Below are 21,344 nucleotides of genomic sequence, written 5' to 3'. Positions count from 1 at the left end.
CACTCTGAATTATAACTTCAAGTTTAGTCTTTTTAGACCAAAAAAAAAAGCAATTAAATGGCTTCAGAAGACTTACAACACAACCCAAAACACATGAGTTGGAGCAATTTTTACATAAATTGTTGCATTGAATAAAATAAAATAATAATTTGGTTCCTGGAGGCACCCAAAACGGTTCCACACAGTGCCTTATATAAGAGTTCCTCAGGAGACCTGTGTGGTTCCTCAGAGAACCGCCCCTTTTTAAAGGGTGCCTAGAGGATCTACAGATGGTTCCGCCGGTGTGGCAAAGTGAAGAACCCCAAAAGGTTCCTAAGCCTTGTCTGTGAAAAAGGGTGATGGTGTTTTTTTTAAAACAGGCATGATTTATGCTGTGCTGTTGAGCTGACGAATCGTATCATTCATCCCACTTGCAGCCAGAGGTTATCTGTAGGGATGTACTACATACAGGACCGTGCTGCCGGCTTTGAACAACGCACACCCTTTTCCGATTCCTACACAATGAAAGGCAGGGTTGAAAGGCCTCCAGGGTGCGACAGAAAATGATAGCGCTGAGGTCTGATGAGAATTGTGAAGTAAAGCACAATGAGAGGAGTAAAGAGCAAAGCACCTCAACTCGGCTGTTCCAAAAGCCAAAAACAGCCCACCTTTTCAATATAAGTGCCAACACAGAATACAGAGTTGTTTTGGTCTTTAGGTCATTTCCTAATGTTAAATACTGTTTGCAACTCATTTTACCTCTGTTATGTGACATATTTCTGATTGAAACAGGATATTTCAATGGAAATTTATGGGGTGGGACTTAATTTTATCCATTGGGAATTGATTGGATTGTGTCTTTTACCAGAATTAAACCAAAACGAATGAGAATCTGCTAAAACAATGGCTAAGATTGGCTCTTGATTAACATTCTCAAAAGCCAACAAAGAAAGGTCCTTTCAGAGGAATAGCAAGTTGTTACTCTGATTTAAGATTACAAGCATGTTTTTTTCTTATTAACATGGATTAATACTGTAAATAGGGTCAGATTTGATTTCATGTTCACTTTAAATGCAAGTGATTGAACAATAAAATGCTTCATTAGTAGAGCAATCATTTCATCATAAAATCCGATGATGGTTTATAGCTGCTGAAAGCAAAGGGAGCCTCAGGCCACAAGCTATAGTTCCTCTTCTCACCACTAGGAGGCAATCTCTAACTTTTCATGAAATCAACAGAAGTGACAAAACATTTCAAACAATCACTAAAATACTAATAAAAGGATTGGCGTTGCTTTATTGAAGAATCAAATAATATGCACTGCATTAATATACTGATGCATTTGGTTGTTTCCATGAATTGAACGAGCATGAAACACTTTTATGTTGATACGGAATGTTTCTTAATTGTGTTATAATTTCAGAACTGCTGTGCATGAAAGTTTATCGAGATGATTTTAAGCTTTTACCCTGAGATGAATTTGCAAGACAGTAATACATCAAAATAGGTACAGTATTACAAAGTAAAGACATACAAAATGATGTATAACAATGAAACATTCTCAGTGCTGCTTTGGAGCTCACACACTCTTCATGTATGCGTGTCAAACATTTCCAAAACGGTAAATTAGCACCAAGAGCTATGAAGGGAGCGCATATGAAACAAACTTTTGAAATAATAATAACAATCATACACCTTTTTAATTGCTAGTGTTTAACAATGATTACAGACATGATCACACAATGTTATCTTTCGCAGGCTGGTGGGCTGAGGTAGGCCTACTCATGTGAATTATCACGGATAAGTTTTCAAATGCAGTTATCAGTTGTTTCGAATGAGCTGTGAAATTATTAGACATTTAATTGGCACAGCACTTGAATGGCCTGCGGCAGAATTGTGACAGCCATTACAAATGTGCAACTACCTCAGCTCTATTCTGCCAACCCCCGAGGAGAAACATTGTGTTGTTAGAAAAGTAATGAAGTGCTATAAAAAGCAGTTTAAGGCAATCAAGATAAATTGGTACAGTATAAATAGCATTCGGTGTAGAGTACTTTCAATACTTTGAAGAGGAAAAACTTTTAAAAGCTTAATGTTTCTGTCAGTCTCTTTATGTACTCCATCCTGTTTGTTCTCACTCTACTCAAAACAAGCGGTTGGATCCCAGTGGGAGAGTCCCATCAAAGTCTCTCTAAGCAAAATCCATTAGGCAAACAGAAGCCTGAAGATCAGCCAGATGACAAACAATTTCAAGGTAGAGGCTTGAAGCTTGAGTTTAGCACCATGCGAAATCAAAGGCGTCACTATTACGAGTGCTAACATCACATGGAGTTTGTTGTGATGAACACGTAGATGCGGGCCAGGAAAGTTGTTAAAGTTCCTTGACGCAGCAGCTTCATTTCCACGTCGATGAGGAAGTCCCGTGGCTCCCGCACCTGCCGGTTCAGGTACACGGCGCCCGTGAAGCTGTTGAGCTTCCGCGTGCTGAAGTAGCCTTCATCATTTCCTCGAGGGATGCTGATGATGATGTTGTCGCCCGAGTAGGCGGGCGAGGGTCCGATGCGGAAGATCTGTGCTGGGATGATGATGTTGGTCTGGAAGCTCAGTTGGTAGTATGTGATGCGTAATGGCATAGTCTGGCATTGCTGGAAGTTGGGGCAACTCGTTCGCTCGCAGCGTCTAAAAACATGGGAGAGGTGAGTTTTTTTGGTCCATAGAATGTGTAAGAATTTGTTCTGCAAAGACCCTGGCCGAAATTGTGTTTTAAAGTCAAATATCTAAAATGGTTCTTATGACATTTAACAGACACTTCTAAAGGGATAGTTTAACTAATAATGAAAATTCTCATGTTGGTTCAAACCTGTTAGACTTATACTTTCTTCTGTGGAACATAAAAATGATATTTTGAAAAATGTGTCTGTCCAAAGTCAATGGGGTCCAATGTTGTTTTGTTTTGTAGTAACAGCGACCTAAATTTGTAAACCTTATTGAGTTTTATTGTATGGACAGTAAACATTCTTCAAAATATTTTCTTTTGCGTTTCACAGAGGAAAGAAAGACATAGGAGTGACACAACGGTGAGAAGAAAAGACATGTTTACAAAATAAGGTCACTGCTACAGAACCAAACAAAACCAAACAAAACAAAGCAAAACAAGACAAATAATTTAGCACAATATAAAACAACAACATAACGTAACAAAACAGCAGCATAAAACGTAACAAAACAAAGAAAATCATTTGAAGGACATGGGTAAGTAAATGGTGACAGAATCTCAATTTTTGAGTTAATTATCCCTTTAGCTTGAACGCTGAATGATACCTCAAACTGCGTGGATGATTCTGGAGAGCTGTGCTGGCACTTTTCTAAATGACTAGATTTGTGATTTTGGGCTTTTTTATTTATTTGGATCAATAAGAACCGTTAAGCAACCGATCAACAACATAAAACACCTGATAACATGAGCGTCTTGTTCCACAGATTAACTAATATGTTGAAGAGCATGACATCCAATAATAACAGAGTAATACAGTGATACGGTCTCCTAAAATAACCCTGCACAACCCATATGTACAGTTTCTCCGTAGGTGTTTTTGCCCCTGCTGACTCCTCTGGGCTGTTAATCTCTGATATAGCAGTGAATCTCAGGAGGGCTGATGGTGAACAGTGGGAGTTCCCACCAATCAGAGTTCTTGCTGACACTGGCCAGACGTGCGTGTTTGAACTACTGCCTAATCAAAGCAATCTGGCTTCATTCCATTTGCTTAGCAGAAACCATGCTCTGCCAGCATCAATTCAGATGGCACGAGGATGCTACAATGAATGTATTTATGCGCTAACCAGTGCAAATGTACTGATCCAGTATATGTGCAAGTGCATCTGTATGATTTCTAGTTTCACCATTATGCAGTTTATTTCTTGATAAATGCTGACAGATCCTATATTTTTTCCTGCATTACTCAGAGTGAAACTTCGGATTACTGTGGTTAGTTGGATTGGGTCTAGCCACGCTAGTAGGTTCACTGATCGAGCCCACATGTGATCTGCATGGTAAATGTGATCTGTAAAGAAAATCAGCGGGTCATACTTACGTGTCCGACACTCTCCTGTAGTTGTCTGGACATGCAAATGACAGGCAACGGAAGCCTCCCTGGATGTTGAAACAGGTCTGGGAAGAAGAGCAATTGTGCGATCCAATGGCACATTCATCAATATCTGAGAACGAAAGGGAAGACAACAGCTAAATAGATCGAGTCGGTATGAATTGAGGCCCCTGAGACTGCTTAAAACTTTAATTCCATTATCCCTTTCCTGAATGTTCTTTATTGTTCTTTCTTCTTACATAAAAAAGAGTAAATGGAAATTCAATAGTGAATCAAACTATTAGACTTTAAGATTTTGATTACATAAATATCTTAATGGCAGCACGCATTCAACTTTACCCGTTCTCAATCAATGCTAGAAAGGTTGTCAGGGGGCGACTGACGTCTGCGGTGGCTAACCGCTAGACTTCATTCTGCTAGGAGTCAAATTTGGCCCCTCCAGAAGTAATTAATTATGCATCTCATTTTACAAAAGCAAAGTCCTCGTTACAGCTCGCCGGCTCCAATTCGCAGAGTAATTCGTTTGGTGCAGGCTAGCGCTAACCTCCGGGAGCATGTACAGGCTCTTCTTCACCTCTCATCGACTTTCCTATCTTCAGAGCCTGAGGGAGTTTCATCAATTTCGTGATCTTTCAGAGAGCGATGGAGGACACCAAGCAGTGCTGTGTTGAACCTGAGGTTAACGCCTCGCAACTCAATGTGCCAATTAGAGAAATTAAAGCTTGAAATTGACTTTGTACCATTTGGCTTTGGAAAGGTGTTAGGTAGAATAGGAACCGGAGTTTAAAGGGATTGTTCACCCAAAAATGATATATATATATATATATATATATATATACACACATACACACAGATACAGTAGTCAACATTTGAAGTGGATCAAAAAAGTTAATCAAATTTGTCCTTAGACAAGAACGAGTAGTGTTCCAAATTCATGTATAACTTTGATGAAAGGTTTTGACTACTGTATATATATATATATATATATATACTGTATACACCTGCAATATTGTAACAAATCTACTTTCCTGAGGATTAATAAAGTATCTATCTATCTCTCTATCTTAATGCATTACTTTTAGAAGTAACTTTCCCCAACACTGAACATAACATATTATAAAACAACAACAAAATATAAAACAATAAAATAACACAGCATACAATGACATAACATAAAATAAAACAACATAATACAACAAAACATAAAACATAAGATAAATCCTGAACATTTGGTCTCATGCTTTGTGCTTTTATTTAATTAAATCAAAGACTTAAATGTAATATGATAAAGCTTATATATCTCTTTAGTGTTACCTTGACAGGTGCGTCCATTGGGTGACATGGAGTAGCCATGGGGAGGGCAGGCACATTTGTAGCTACCTGGGACATTCACACACTGGAATGCACAGAGGTTTCCAATGCTCTGTGAGCACTCGTCGATATCTAGAGAACAAACAAGAACATCTTTATCAGTGAGAAAACTAGCCATTTATAAAGAATATCACAACAAACCACAGTGAGAAGATTTGTCCTTAACCTAGAAAGATTTGTGTTTAAGAAAATGTGCAAAGAACACACTTATTGCTATGATGATCTGGGAAAAAAAGCATCCTTATTAAAAGATTCAAGACATTATCGATCCAATATCCCTAACAAAGGAAAACATCACATCATATCTTTAATCAATATACTGTATAATGTGACTGTGTCCTTGTGTTTAACCCCTAATGGGTATGAAATTGATGGCAAGCGGGAAAGCGGTAGACAATCACAAAAGACTGGGCCATCCAACCAATCAGAACAGAGTAGGCTCTCAGAAAGGAGGGGTTTAGGGAGATCGGATTCTTGATCAAACCGTTTTAGACAATGTGAGGAAAGAGGTAATGGTGCAATGTAGAATATTATGAGAAAATCAAAGTGTTTATGATATCGGATGCATGTAGGCCTACTGTAGGAGAACTTTTAAAATATCATAATAGGGCACTTGAATCCATTTCCTACCTTGAGGACATTGATAACACCTCACCTTCACACTTGTGCCCATCCTCTTTCAGGTAGTAGCCCATTCGGCAGTAACACTGGTAAGAGCCATAGATGTTTGCACACTCCTGACTGCATGGATTGTTGTCACATTCATTAAAATCTATGAGAGAACACAGAAAACCGAGTTTTTGGATTAAAAACTATTTTTGTGTGTACACATTTGCATAAATCATTACAGTCTTGTGCATATTGGCAGTGTGCTAATATCAATGCAAATGTGCAGTCGAGTCCAAAAATCTGAGACCCCATTGAAAATCTGGTAAATCTAAATAAACCTGGAAATAATTTTAAAGCAGATGTAAAATATAATTCTGCACTATTTCTAGGTCACTAATCAAATTCATTTGTGATGTAAACTCTATGTACAAACGGTCTGATGTTCTATCATTCTCCAGTTATGATTGAGAACTTGATCAAACTTGTTTCATATTCAAATCAGTTTTCAGCTTTTTCAGTACTACAATATTATACTATTGTATTAAATCACTATAGGCCAGAATTACTCAATAGGGCAAATTAGCGTGCGGCTTCAATCTAATAATCTAATTAAAATAGTATGGTCTAAAACGCAATGTCATATTTTATTTTTGCCACTGGACAGCAATTGCGAGTACGTTTTCTGTCATCTTTGCAGAAATGTAATATAAAGATTCTACAAAGGAACATTTATCTTTAGCAACATTATTAATGTAAATAACAGACACAATAATGGCAGTATAACATAGATATTATGGGTACATTGTGACACATGAATTAACATGCATCAAATACCTTCAAATACCTCACAGTCCACACTACAGTGCGAAAACAATGTTTTCAAATTTATCCACTTGGGAAAGCTTTTTCAAAAAGCTCCATCTTCGTTGAAAAAAACGTTGTCTCGGTGTGAACGAAAGGCCAAAACGGAGAGAAAAAGATGCACTTTCAAACGAAAACGTATAAGTGTGGACAAGGCCTAAGACAGGGGTATGTATCAAACTTAGCTCCTGGAGGGTCACTGTCCTGCAGAGTAAAGTGAAGTGTCCATCATATATGCACACATCAGAATCTCCACAGAGGTAGTACTGTAGGTCATCCGGGCACTTTTTGCCTATTCTTTTATGAGTACTTTTGTCACATTACTATATAGTTGGGAAGAATTTGATTTCGGATGCAGTCCTAGTCTTTAGGATTACTAGAAACGTTCAGGTGTTTAGGAGCTAGTTAGAGCTACACTGTCCTCCAGAAAATTCAGATGCAATAAGTTCAGCCACAAAAATAACTCTCCACACCAGTTCATTGCTAATTTCTCACTGCGTGTCTTTAGTAAATCCTGACAGTAGTTTTTTAACGCCAAAAGAGGGTTTGTGCTGTTTGAGCTGTTACTAAATCCGGCCCTAATTCTGCAAAATGACACATGGAGTGTATTATTTATTTTAATACTGTTGCCCCTTTGAAACCACACTAAAAGTCACCTCATGAATTGTTCCTCAGGCTGTCACCCGGCAAGTCCTTGAAATAAACTCTGAATACCTATATGGAACTGTCCATATTTTAGGACTAGTAAATAAAAGAAGTGGCAAACACACCGGCTGACAGCTCACTCTTCTTTTTTTGTTTTTAGCTCTCTGCCTCATTTTAATTGGAAAGAGAGAACATTCATACTGTCAGAGCACAACACATTATTTGTGGGTAGACTGATCCGTGTTCAATTCTGCTAGTGCAAATGGATGTACCTTCGCAGTTCTTGCCATCAAAGGCCAGGGAGAAGCCTGTGGTACAGGAGCACTGGTAGGATCCCGGCGTGTTATCACAGGTCTGGGCACACAGGCGGCCCGGGTACCGCCAACACTCATTTACATCTGCCAGCACAAAAAGATGCAGAAAACTGCATTAGTTTTCAAACATACTGTAGTCTGAGGAGCATCTCTCTCTCTCTTTCTCCATCCATCTTTCTCCTTGCCTCACTGTCCTCTTTCACTCCTCTATAGGAGCAGAAGGGATACAAGATTAGGATAATCTGCATGCTCTCTGGAGCATGAGCTGCTGTCAGCTTCATCTATATGCATGCTATTAGTCTGGCTAACCACAGAGAAAATGACGTCCTTTGGGTAATTCAGTCACAGTATCCAAACTGTTTTTAAATCCTTCAAGTGCTTTATTTTGCAGCTGTGGTTTAAGATACTTTGAAAAAAGGGGGAAACTTGAATGTGTTTGAGGTCAGAAGCCGAAAAAAAGTGTCATTTTTAAAATGCTAAAATTTCTTCTCCTATTCCATACTTCATCCTCTACTTTTCTTCCCCATTGTGACGTAAATCTGAGTGAAGTGGCTTCTCGAACAAGAAAAACTGTAGGGTGGGACTTGATTTTGTCCATTGGGATTTGATTGGATGGTTGTGGTTTGCTGTTGCTGTGATCTCATGTGAGTGACAGGTTGTCCCGCCCTCGCAAGTTGCTGCAAGAGGGAGGGGAAGTTATTTTGATTAAATATTATGAGGGCACCTGAATTAAAAAAAAATAATGATGTGCAAGTGTAACGGAGGCCAGCTAGTAAGAGCTGTGCAAGTAAAGGACCGGGTCTACTTAATCTTTCACGTTCCGCTCTGTCGCGCACTGTTGAGCGTGCAAGCTTTTCAAAGTATACTCCCATGAGCACAGAAAGATACGTCGACAGTGCGCAGACCGTTGCGGAATGCGGATGGCCAAAATATACTTTGGGCTAAAGCCTCACTCTCCTGGTCTTAAAAGGCGCACTAGTGACTGATGATGGAGACCGTTAGCGTGCCCACCTTCCATGCCAGATATGACACAAAATATTCTACAAAAAAATGACTGATTTCATTGTGACTTACTACATAGCATATTGAAAGGTCTGAAAGTGAAGTTTTGTTCAGCAAGCCTAGTGTGCACTTTCTAATCTGAACTAAGATGTGTTTTGGCTGTGTACTTGTTGTGTGTGTCAGTGTATGTGTTGATACGCACCCACACATATCTGGCGAATGGTGTCGTACTGGTAGCCGGTTTGGCAGTCACAGCGGTAGCTGCCAGGAAGGTTGTGACAGATTTGGCCCTCTCCACAGCGGTGGGTGCCCGTCTGACATTCATCCACATCTGCAGATCACATTCAGCAGTCTTACCAGTTCTTGTAGACTTAAGAAGTCCAGTTAGTTTTATACCAACATAAATAGTAACAAAAAGTAATATGCTACTAACATATTTTTTGTTGAATCACAGAAATGCCTTGTTTTTGGTGTTTTTTATGGTCCTTTGTACTTGAATGGTACGCGAATAATGATTCAATTGCATGATATTATCTCACTCCATTACACTGTGGTATTGCCACAGTACATTTGAGAAATGCTCTTTAAACAAGTGGAATTAGCTTTCGCCAAGCCACACTTCAAAAATAAATTTCAGAAGTAAGAAAGTTTATGGGAACCAACACCAACAGTCCCAACAAGGAAAATGATATATTAAATAAAGTAAAATTTTGATACATAATACTTATCATATAGGCTGTAAACATATCTATCTATCTATCTATCTATCTATCTATCTATCTATCTATCTATCTATCTATCTATCTATCTATCGATATATATACATAAAATATATACGTTTTGGGTCAGTAAGTTTTTATGTTTTTGAAATAAGTCAAAAACAAGACTGCGTTTATTTGATCAAAAATACAGTGAAAACAGTAATATTGGGGAATATTATTACAATTTAAAATATTATAAATATAAAATATAAAAAGTTTTTTTTATTTGAATATATTTTAAAATGTAATTTATTCCTGGGATGTCAAAACTGAATTTTCAGCATCATTACTCGTCTTCAGTATCCGTGATCCTTCAGAAATCATTCTAATATGCGGATTTGCTGCTCAAGAAACATTTCTTATGATCAATTTTGAAAAGAGTTGTACTGCTTAATATTTTAGTAGAAACTGTTGTAAAAAAAAAAAAAACAGGATTTTTTGATGAATACAAAGTTCAAAAGAACAGTATTAATTTGAAATATAAATATTTTGTAACATAAATGTATTTGCTGTCCCTTTTGATCAGTTTAATGAATCTTTTGTGAATAAAAGTATTAATTTCCTTAAAAACAAAGTTTTAATCTAAATAATAATAGACCTAATGTTATAATCTATAAAACTAAAAACACAAAGTTTTATGAAAGGGTTAGGTGTAAGGTTAGGGTATAAGAAGCATATGTATATTTGTATGTGTCCTTACCAATACATCGTGCTCCATCAGGGCTGGAATGGTAACCCTGACTGCACATGATGATTTTGTGCTGACAGGTGTAAGAGCCCACAGTATTTATGCAGTTAAAGCCAGTCGTACATGGTTCTCTCACACTGCTGCATTCATCAATGTCTACAATAAAGTGAGAGAGAGCATGAAAGTGATAAAACAAAGACAAATGAAACAAAAAAAGCAACTTTTTCAAAAGTGTGTTTACTTAAAGGGATTGTTATTTGTATTATTCAGATTTTCAGTGACAGTTTGGTATTCTTCATGCATTTGTCCTCTAGGGGGCACCGAGAGACTCTAAAGGTGTCTCTGCCTTGACTTACCGATGCAGTTGCCGTGTAAATCTTGAGTGAATCCTGTGAGGCAGCGTTGCTTCGGGTTACACGTGAATGAGCCATCAGTATTCTGACACAGGAAGCCCATACCACAGTTATGAGTTCGCATAACACACTCATCGATGTCTAGAAGAGAAAGAGTGCAGCAGATGTCAAACAGGCCAGTGGTTTGGACAGCTAGACGCCACCCAGTCGGGTTCCTGTACTGATAGATCTGTTTAGCTTTTGAGACTGATGCTGTTAGAAGGTCTAAACAAATGAAGTTACCTCTCATAAAGACTTCAAGAAAATCTGTAAATCTCACTAAATTTGGCAAGCATAGAAGCATAATGAATAGATGGGCGTCATCTGAGACATTTGATGAAAGAGATGGGTTTGGACAGAGATCACAACAGTCCTCAATTACAAGTCAGAACTTCACAGTAGGTGGCACTGTGGCTCAATAACAGGCTGGGAAAGAATGCTCACATATTTCAAGGCAGCTGGTCTCACAAAATCAAACCCCAGTTTATCCACAGTCAATACTTTCATGTAATTGAAGAAAAAAACAAAACAATTTTGTATTTTGTTAATGATACTGGCACACAAAAAATAATACAAGCATCACTGAAAATAATGATAACCTACAGTTCATCAAATGAGTCAGACTTTGATTCATTATCCACTCTGATGGATTCAGTTCAGACTCAAATTCATTAAAGAATCATAAGAGTGATCCATTCGGGAATCAGATTACCATAGTCGTGCTGATGTTTTGATTCACAAAATAGAATCAGCTCATTGAGTCATTTGTTAATGAATTAGACTGCACTGATCATGCTGTATGTTTCTGATTCACTAAAAAATCTGGCTCATAATAAAGCATTTATTAATGAATTGGACTGCATTGGTCACGCTGCGTGTTTTTGACTCAATAGAAGAACTGGCTCATAATGAGTCATTTATTTATGAATCGGACTGCTCTGGTTATGTTGTATGTTTTTGAATCACAAAAAAAAAAAGAGTTCATAAGAGTCATTTGTTGGTTAATCAGACAACACTAGCCATGTTGCAAGTTATTTTTGCATGCAGCCCAAGGACAGAAAGATTTTTCTTGACATTATTTCACAGTACACCATTTGTAATTGCATTACATTCAATACAGACTGCAAACTCGCATTCAAAATGCAGGTAAATATAGCACCATTACCTAAGCAATATGATACCTAGCTAACAAAAATATGTTGTGAGAACACTGTTAAAGTTCCCATTAAAGGGATAGTTCACCCAATAATGAAAATTCTGTGATTAATTACTCACCCTCATGTCATTCCAAACCCGTAAGACTTTTGTTCATCTTCAGAACAAAAAATAAAGATCTTTTTGATGAAATCTTCGAGATTCCTCACCCTCCATTGACACCTACCCAACTACCACATTGCCGCTTCAAAAAGTTAATATAGACTGTAAAACGAATCTATATAAATTGAGTGGTTTAGTCCAAATTTTCTGAAGAGACTCAATCGCTTTAAATGATGAACAGATTGAATTTAGGCTTTTATTCACATATAAACATTCATCAACTCTCACAAATCAGTTGTGGTAAACGGAAGCTCAAGCACGGTTTGTTCTCGCATGTCAAGCAGGTTCGGTTGAGCTTCTGTTTAAGTTCGCTGAACAACAACTACATTATTTCTGAATGTTCTCTTAACATTCAAAACATCTAGTTAAAAAAAATCGTAATTATGCGAACATTCCATTTTTTCATTCTTCAAACATTATGGGATTTTTACTCTTGAATGTTTTCGGAACTTTCTGAAGTAGTAACATTCAAAAATGTTAGACAAACATCCAATTAAAACTTTTCAGAAAAAATAATGTTCGCTTTTAGAATATTATTAAAGACCAGATGTCTTTGAATGAATGTGTTATTCATGTTACTGGAAGAATGTTTTTGAGAGAATCTTGTCAGCACATTAAGGGAAGTTCTGAGAACATTTTGAATACATTCCCTGTTACCTCGGAACCCATACATGGATATTGGTGAGCCTTTAATTTCAAGTTAAGGTGTTTTTTTTTCAAAATCCTACAGTTGCACTGTGTTTGAATTTTCAACTGTCCAAAGCCTGCAATTAGTTAAAATCCATTATTGCTATTCCATCACTTTTGATTGCTATTCAATCACTGATAATGATAATTATCCCTTAACACTAATTAGAATGCGCTGGGCCAAGTCCTGACAAGAATCAGAGACTCTTGCTAAGTTTTCTGTTCAAAGGCGATGGTTAGATGTGTCTAAGCATCTGCTTTGTGTAAAAAACAGAGTGCGGGATGCTTTAGATGTTAGCAAGCAAGAGCCCGAGGCAATCAGCTGTGGCCTCTTTCGAACTGCGAAGGCCTGCAAAAAAAAATCACATTTTACTGCACAGATTGATGCATGGTTTCTGGGTCTTCTCAGCAGCGGTGACGGTGGTGTTTAGATGATGAAGACACTGGTCTGAGATCTGTGGAGTAATGTGGGCTAGAGGACTATGACAAGGATAGAAGACCGTTTGTTATTGATTCTGTCCATATGCATCACTGGGCAGTTCTGATAGCTGGGTAAGAGTTGGACTGCTGCCATGTTTCTGCTGATTTGATCGCACATAAAAGCAAAGTTCACGTAGACATAACTCTCAATGTATTTTAATGAATACAACAATGCTCTCTGTGGACTTTTAGTGAAATTAAAGCTTAAGGGCCATTCACATTCACAATGCATTTTTGTAGTTAAAAAGGTAAGACGCAGGTCATTGGAACAAAAAATATGTGTTTTTTAAAAGTTCTTTTAACTTGAGTGGGTGAACTTTCAATTTTGGGTGAACTACCCCTTTAAGCTTTAAATTAGGAAACCAAAATTATGTTGTGTGTGTGTGTAAACGTTTGCTGATACTAGCCCCAACCCACCTTCACACACTCCGCTCCTCAGCTGGTAACCGCTCGAACATGAGATCTGCCTCTCGCACACAAACCCTCCTACTGTGTTCACACAGCGCTCGTCTGCCTGGCAGGTGTGTGTGTTCGTCACACACTCGTTCACATCTGCAAAGCAAAAGTACAGCATTATTTTTCTGGGCTCCACAGTATAACATCCTCACACAGTGCCAGGGACATAAATGGAGAGTTACATCCACAAAAGCCTGGAATGGAGAAGCTGAAGCTGGTGGAGAAGCAAGCAGGTGAGACAGCATTGTAAAAAACATCCAATTGTGTGTTTCCATAAACCGAGGCACACGTCAGGCAATTTGTTTCCCGTTCTTTAGTTCTGGCACTGTGGCGAACTGTCAAGATCTTCGGTTGGCCGGATTTATTAAAGGCAATAACTCTGGACTATGTTGAAAACAAGATTGGAAAGAGAGAGAGGAGAAAAATAATTACTTGAAGCTAAGACAATGGCTGATTTGTGGCCCAAAAAAAGGATTCAATCTGTCATGTTATTGCCAGAGTAAATAATTTCAGGGGACTGGTTGGAAATGTTTGTGCTTTCTTCTGGCCACATTTGGACAAAAGAGAAAGGAGCACATGGTACCTTATCTGTTCCACACAACAGCTGGTAACACCATAGAGAAAACAATGAATTTGAATGTTGCAAAGTTTTTTGGATGCCAAAGCATTGGGTGATTACAGAATTGCAATTTCAGAATGGAATAACAAAAGCAAAACTACTGTTTTAGGTAAATAAAAGTGGCTTTGTTGTTGTCATCCCAGTGACAACACTTTGAGAATCTTGTTTTCAGGCAGCGGTATACGCAATAATACTATAAGTACATAGTCGCGATAGTGCAATGCAGAGGCAGCTATAAACGCTTATATATATATATATATATATATATATATATATATATATATATATATATATATATATATATATATATATATATATATATATAGGAAGACAATACCAACCACTAATTATACAAATATATAAGTGCTTCGGGTTGATGTAATGTAGAACAACTCAAAAGATGAAAATATTTGAATATGCATTTAATATATGAATAATATCTATTGAGCGGTTTTGAGAGAAATAGGTAGGTTAAAGAAAAAGAAGAGAGATGGTTCACTAAATATAGCTATACCTTCTCAACAAACATCTCAAGAACAAACTTAAAAGTATTTTCTACAAAAGTAGTTCACTATTAAATATATTTAAACAGTACATTTTATATTTATACTTTTTACATTTACAATATTTTACAGCATTGCATAAATTGCGATGTTAAGTCATGTACAATTTCTCACCATAGCTATATAATGAAGTAACTTACAGTTAACAGGTTTTTACTATAGCTGCCCCCCCCCCATTAAAATTACAACCCTTTTTTACAGTGTAGCCTACATAACATAACAGAGATACATGAGATACTGTCATAACAGAGATACATGAAGCACACCATGCAGCTGTCCCTGAAATGAAAATTCTGTCATCATTTACTCACCCTTATGGTGTTCTAAACCTGTATGATTTTTAAAAGATAAAACATGATGTGTGTGTGTGCGTGCGTGTGTGTGGTCAAGTATGGCAATACCAGAAATCTTGTGGGGACATGAGGGAATCGGCTTAAATCATCCTAAATTATGTTTTAAAATTGTAAAAATGCAGAAAGTTTTCTTTGATGGTAAGGTTTAGGGTTAGGGGATGGAATATACAGTTTGTACAGTATAAAAATCATTATGTATATGGGAAGTACCCATAAAATGTGTAAACCCAACGCGCACACGTGTGTGTGTGTGTGTGTGTGTGTGTGTGTGTGTGTGTGTGTGTGTGTGTGTGTGTGTGTGTGTGTGTGTGTGTGTGTGTGTGTGTGCGTGAGAGAGAGAGAGAGAGAGAGAGAGAGAGAGAGAGAGAGAGAGAGAGAGAGAGAGAGAGAGAGAGAGAGAGAGGGAGAGAGAGAGAGAAAGAGAGAGAGAGAGAGAGAGAGAGAAAGAGAGAGGGAGAGAGAGAGAGGGAGAGAGAGAGAGAGAGAGAGAGAGAGAGAGAGAGAGAGAGAGAGAGAGAGAGAGAGAGAGGGGGGGGGGAGAGAGAGTGTGTGGCCAACCATACAAAGCAAGTCTACATCAACCAAAACTGTTTGGTTACCAACATTCGTCAAAATATCTTGTTTTATGTAAAGTCATACAGGTTTTGAATTACATAAACATAAGTAAATGGTGATAGAATTTTCATTTTTGAGTGGACCAGCCCTGGAAGGTTCACGCTTTAGTTACCAGGGAACCGAGATCACTCTCTATCTCTGTCTTTTTTTTAAAAAGGTTCCTGCATTCAAGTGCACATTATTTAGCCCCAAAAGGCACATAGAAAGCAGCTCTGACACCCTCTTGCACTCTGTCTCAGATCCAGCACGGAAGTGTCAACAAGCTGCCTCATCAACATACATGAGCAGTGGCACATATTCAAAAGATTTGCTTCATCATATTAATATGGTGAATTGCCTTCAAAATGTGGTACTCTGAAATGCATTAGAGGATATGCATGGGATGAATAATGCATTTTTGCAGACTGCAGGCAAACGTGAGAGGGTTAGTGGTATTGCAAAGGGATGTGACTGCGGTGCATCAGGATTATGGTCTGTCAACATTATGTCTATATCAGATGTGCTGTTGTGATCGATAAGGGTTAAGATGAGAGGGTGATGATGACCGTCCAAGATGGTTGCAAGCTTGAGTTCACCTTTTTGTCTTTGCTTTGAATTCCTGTCTTTGTTTTCTTATGAGTCAGTTTTGTTATTGTTACTAAAACAATTTAAAATAGAGTAATTGAAATAAAGCTGAAATAAAATAAAATATAAATATTAGATGAAAAACTTAAAATTACAAAAAATTAAAAATGTTGCCTTGGTAACTAACTGACAAGTTTAACCCTTGTTAAACCCTTGCTAAAGTTTAATGCATGAATGTTTTGCCATTCTTTATTACATATTCGGGTCTTTAGCGACCCGGATCTACATCTAACACGGATGGATCTCTACCTGTAGCTATAATATAAAACTCTCCTGATAATAGAGGAACAATTACAGAAGAATAAAATAAAGCATATTTTGTTTTTTGGAGCTTGGAAGGTTTCAGTTTAAGCAAATGTTTTATACCATCATCACCATCCTCATCAGAGCTCATTTCCCAGTACATTCAACATCTGGCTCATATTCACAATCTCAAACATATTCTTAAAACTATAATTTTCAACATCTTCAAAAATCAATATTTTGATTGCTGAAAATCGCTGAGCCATTTCAAGTTTTGCTGATGATAATTCCTATACTTTTGTTTTCTGCCTGCCGTAACTATGAGTGATACCTCACTTCATCATTGTGTATCAGACATTGCCACCTTGTGGAATAAAGGTGAATTGAACTTATTCAGTCATCAAATATTCCATTATTGTTGTGCAGAAAAAAATTATTTGTTACACTGTTACACACCTTGTTTTTCTTTTTATATTGTTTATAATGAATTGATTGAGGAATACTAAGAAGGTTGATGTCTAACTTTAAAAAATGAATGAGGAGGAGGGTAGTAAAAGACACCTCGGGTCACTAAAGATGTTTAAAGGTTAAGTTGAAGTACTAAAATTACTAAACTGAAATAAATTACAGCTAAATACAAATATAAAAAACAAAAAATGACAAAAGCACATAACAAAATCACTAAACCTTAAACTAAAGTTAGAAAGCTAATTCAAAATGTTAATAAATGCTACAATAGTACAGTATATATTTAATACTAAAATAACTGTTATGAGTTGACTACTGAACACGCACATTTGCACGTTCACTTTTGTACTTCTATGAGAGAAATAGGAAGTCACAAGTAAATGAATAAAAAATGCATTAAAGTATTAAACAATCAAATAATTATATTAATAATAATACATAAATAATAATAATAAATGCCACAGGTTCTCACGTGTATCATCAAAACACAGCATGCTAGTTTAATATGAGGGAGGCAAGATGTATTGATGATCAATCAATTGATGAACTTTAATTTTTGGTGCACAGTATGTCATGCATGCTCTTTATCATTTACTTCATTAATTTTGAACCGAACAAAGCCATAAAAACCTCTAAAAACATGAAAATTTAGCAATAGTCTTCAAAACCTAAACTTTTCCATCTACAGCTACTCCAAAACATCACTGCTATTTGGTTTAGAGGCAGATCTAAGACGCCCATTAACTACCTCAAGAATCAAACTACTGTAATAGACTGAGACATTTGTGTATGCTAACCACTAATGCCTTCTATGTTTTGGTTATGTCTGGAGGAAGGCAAAACAAATTCAACACGGCCCCACAACTTCTGGTGAGAAGTCTTGAGCAAACTCGACACCCATTATGCAACCACATGTATGTGATCTGGTTATAAGAGCATGCCGATGAGCTTTTGGGTTTCCTTCTAGTGTGTTAGTGAGTGTTCATCTGGGCAAGCGATGGGCCAACATGACCAAACAGTTTGCAATGAGCTGAAACGGTCCCACAGTACCAGTTAAAACCTCTTACCCACACAATCTCTATTCTGGTTGTGAATAAAGCCCTCATCGCACATCTCATTCAGCCGCACACACTGGTAGGAGCCCTCCCGGTTCACACACACTTCGTCCAGGGAGCAATTGTGTCTGCCGCTCGTGCACTCATTCACATCTACGGTACACATAACACTTTAGTTAAAGAGAAAAGGCACATTCTGAGTTGCGAACACACACATAACACATACACAAGCCACCTCCACCATCATAAAGTCGTGCTAGCATTTTACGAGGTGCGAGATCAGATCAGGTTTTGTTTCTAATAGTGAGGTTTGCTCTCAATTATTCAACCATTTTATTGTTGTTCGAAGTGGGTTTTCTTTGTGGGGAAATCGCATGCATGTGTGGCTTTATGAATCTATAACACTTAATGTTTACCACGTGAATACAGCTTATGAAGAGAAACAGATGCCAGAGAAACTCCAGGGAGGATATACATGCACAGTTTCATATTTTGAGCTTGCATTTGGAAGTGTAAATGTCGATCATAAATGGAATGAAAGTGAATACTAAAACATTTCATTAAAAAAAACATCCAGTTTCCTGCAGAGTGTGACTTCAGTCCTTGGCTCCACAGCAAAGCCAGTCAAGCTTCATTTTGTTTCTGCCAAACAAAATCAAGGTCTCTGCCCACCCGCATTCAGCATATGGGAATGCTTTGATGGAGAGATGCAGAAAGAGATAGTGAAATAAACTCTTTAAGTACAGAGATAATTCAACAGTGAAAACTGCCCTCTCAGCTGAAGCCATTGCGATTATATCCTCCCTTAAACAGTCCTCACATGCTAAAATTGCACTGATTTACAGTTCCTGTCTGCTGAATCAATGTGAACATTAAGTAAAATTTGACATTCATGTTGAGCCTTAGGCAATTTGCATTTCAGTCAAACAAACACTATTAATCATCGTTGAATGTCATATTAATAAATTCTACATAAGCTGAACTAAAACAGACAATATGAATGATTGGTTGTTACTTCTACATTTGCTTTAGAAGTTAAAAGCCGGTTTACACTGGGCAATTGTTTTCTTTCCTTTACGGCTTTTGCTTGTCCTTGCCCAGTGAGATTTTGGGTAAAGGCCAAGGCAGACTGTGCAACATCAACAGTATGTTATGTTAGACAGATATACAGCTAAAAGTTTGGTCACAATTGACAGAATGAACTGGCCATTTAACGTCCCGTTTTAATATCTTCTTTGGCATTTGAAATGGTACAACATAAACCCAAGTCCTTTGAGTGTTTTGCATAAAAAAATGTTTAACATAGAAAAATGGGAAAAAGTAGGGGTTTGAGAAAGAGAAGAAGTAGTAACATTAATCGAAAATGTAAGTAATTTGGCATTGGTGAATGCATAAGGCAAAATCAACAATCTTGCATCACCATTTTGCCTAATGATAAAATAAATCTGGTACAATCTCAGACATTTGTTTTAAAGCTGCAGTAGGTAACTTTTGTAAACAAATATTTGTTAAAACTGTCATTATGTCCTGACAGTAGAAAATGAGACTCCTCTGGCTCCTCCCTGTGGTCCTATTGCCATTTGCAGAAATACACCGCTCCCGGTCAGAAACAACCAATCAGAGCCAGGAGGAATGTCTTAGCAGTGTCAATCACGCTTGTGTACGCGCTGATCACCCCTCTCTTGCACAGCGCGAGTGCGTACCGTCGTTCGTGACTCTCCGCTCTTTCAACGAACGAAATGACTCGAAAAAAGATTTGTTCATTTTGATGAACGAGTTCGAACAGGAGAGTCACGAACGTGCATCACAGAACAGAGCAAGGCGAGCATTTCTGCTTATAAAACTTAAAGTTTTTTATTTATTTTTGAAATGACCGATCGTTTCGTTAGATAAGACCCTTATTCATCGTCTGGTATCGTTGAAAGCCCTTTTGCACTCAAACTGTCATTTGGTCCTTGAACCGTTTGTGTCCCATTGAAGTCCATTATATGGAGAAAAATCCTGGAATGTTTTCATCAAAAACCTTAATTTCTTTTCGACTGAAGAAAGAAAGGCAAGGACATCTTGGATGACATGGGGGTGAGTAAATTATCAGCAAAAGTTTTTTTAAAAAGTGAACTAATCCTTTAAAATTATCTTACTAGCTATTTATAACTTATAGAATGTCACAGTCCTCGTCTGCACCTGTCTGTCCTTGTCTGCACTACACTACCCAGAATCCTCCTTGTCTCCACACCTGAACTCACTCCCTCACTTACCAGCCTGTTCCTCGTTATCATCATCTGTGTCACCTGTCTTCACATCATTATGGTTCATTTGTCTCTGTATTTAGTTTCTTCTGTTCAGTCTGTCTTTGTCGGTTCTCGTCTATGTTAACTGGTGTTTGCATCCGCTCTGTCTGCCTGTACCTGTTTGTTGTTTTGATTTATAGTAAAGTTTATTGTTTATTTGAATTCCTCGTCTCCTCGTGCTTCCTGCCATACACCACCCGTGACAGAAGAACCGACCAAGTAAAGAGTCAGCATGGGAATTCTTCTCACCCCGGTTAACCCAGCTCACTCTCCATTCACCCCAGCCGATCGTCTGGTCCATTGTTTTCAAGACGGTAGCCCAATTGAGGAATATGTGGCAAAATTCCTTGAAATATCCCACCTCGTGGACTGGACTGACGATGCGCTGAAGACCGTATTCTGGTGTGGTCTGGATGAACCTTTGTACCAGCAAGCTCCAGCAACGGCAAACCCAGGTTCGTTTGCCCGGTACCTAGATCATGTGCTGTGGTTGTGTGGCTCAACCTTCACCATTGGTGAGGCGGATGACATTGCCACACAATCACCGTCTCCAGCCATCTCCATCACGCCCACCATCAAACCAGCCACCGGATCGGTATATGGACGTCCAGGACTGGTTTCCTGCATCGCCGATCCCCCACTTATATCAGCACGTGCTGCCAGGAAGGCCATAGTCCCAGAGACCGTCCAGCCAGAGACCGTCCAGCCAGAGACCGTCCAGCCAGAGACCGTCCAGCCAGAGACCGTCCAGCCAGCTCTGGATGACGCAGTGCTACTTGTGGGATCCATGGCTGTTGTGTGTGTGGGCAGCACACACATTCATTTCAGCCCATGAACCCAGCACTGAG

General features: G+C 38.1%; 1 protein-coding gene across 2 annotated transcripts in view; it reads right to left on the bottom strand.

Annotated features, from left to right (window-relative positions):
• Positions 1-1,251: 1,251 nt before the first annotated feature.
• The window catches only part of fbln2 (fibulin 2), a 67,542-nt gene continuing 47,449 nt past the window's right edge, over positions 1,252-21,344 (bottom strand). The window contains exons 9-18 of one of the 2 annotated variants that reach the window (XM_077203608.1): positions 18,218-18,358; positions 13,627-13,761; positions 10,690-10,827; positions 10,346-10,489; positions 9,087-9,215; positions 7,841-7,966; positions 6,109-6,225; positions 5,397-5,525; positions 4,071-4,194; positions 1,252-2,658 (exon numbers count right to left, since the gene is read on the bottom strand). In XM_077203608.1, coding sequence (XP_077059723.1) covers positions 2,301-2,658; positions 4,071-4,194; positions 5,397-5,525; positions 6,109-6,225; positions 7,841-7,966; positions 9,087-9,215; positions 10,346-10,489; positions 10,690-10,827; positions 13,627-13,761; positions 18,218-18,358 — 1,541 coding nt within the window. In that variant the 3' untranslated portion in view covers positions 1,252-2,300. The remainder of the gene's footprint in view (positions 2,659-4,070; positions 4,195-5,396; positions 5,526-6,108; positions 6,226-7,840; positions 7,967-9,086; positions 9,216-10,345; positions 10,490-10,689; positions 10,828-13,626; positions 13,762-18,217; positions 18,359-21,344) is intronic. The other variant, XM_077203609.1, reaches the window with a different exon arrangement.

Source organism: Siphateles boraxobius, unplaced genomic scaffold, assembly GCF_051911475.1.
Source record: "Siphateles boraxobius isolate OS27281-9 unplaced genomic scaffold, OSU_SipBor_1 5, whole genome shotgun sequence".
Taxonomy (NCBI): Eukaryota; Metazoa; Chordata; class Actinopteri; order Cypriniformes; family Leuciscidae; genus Siphateles; species Siphateles boraxobius.
This window is presented reverse-complemented; position numbering and strand designations above follow the sequence as displayed.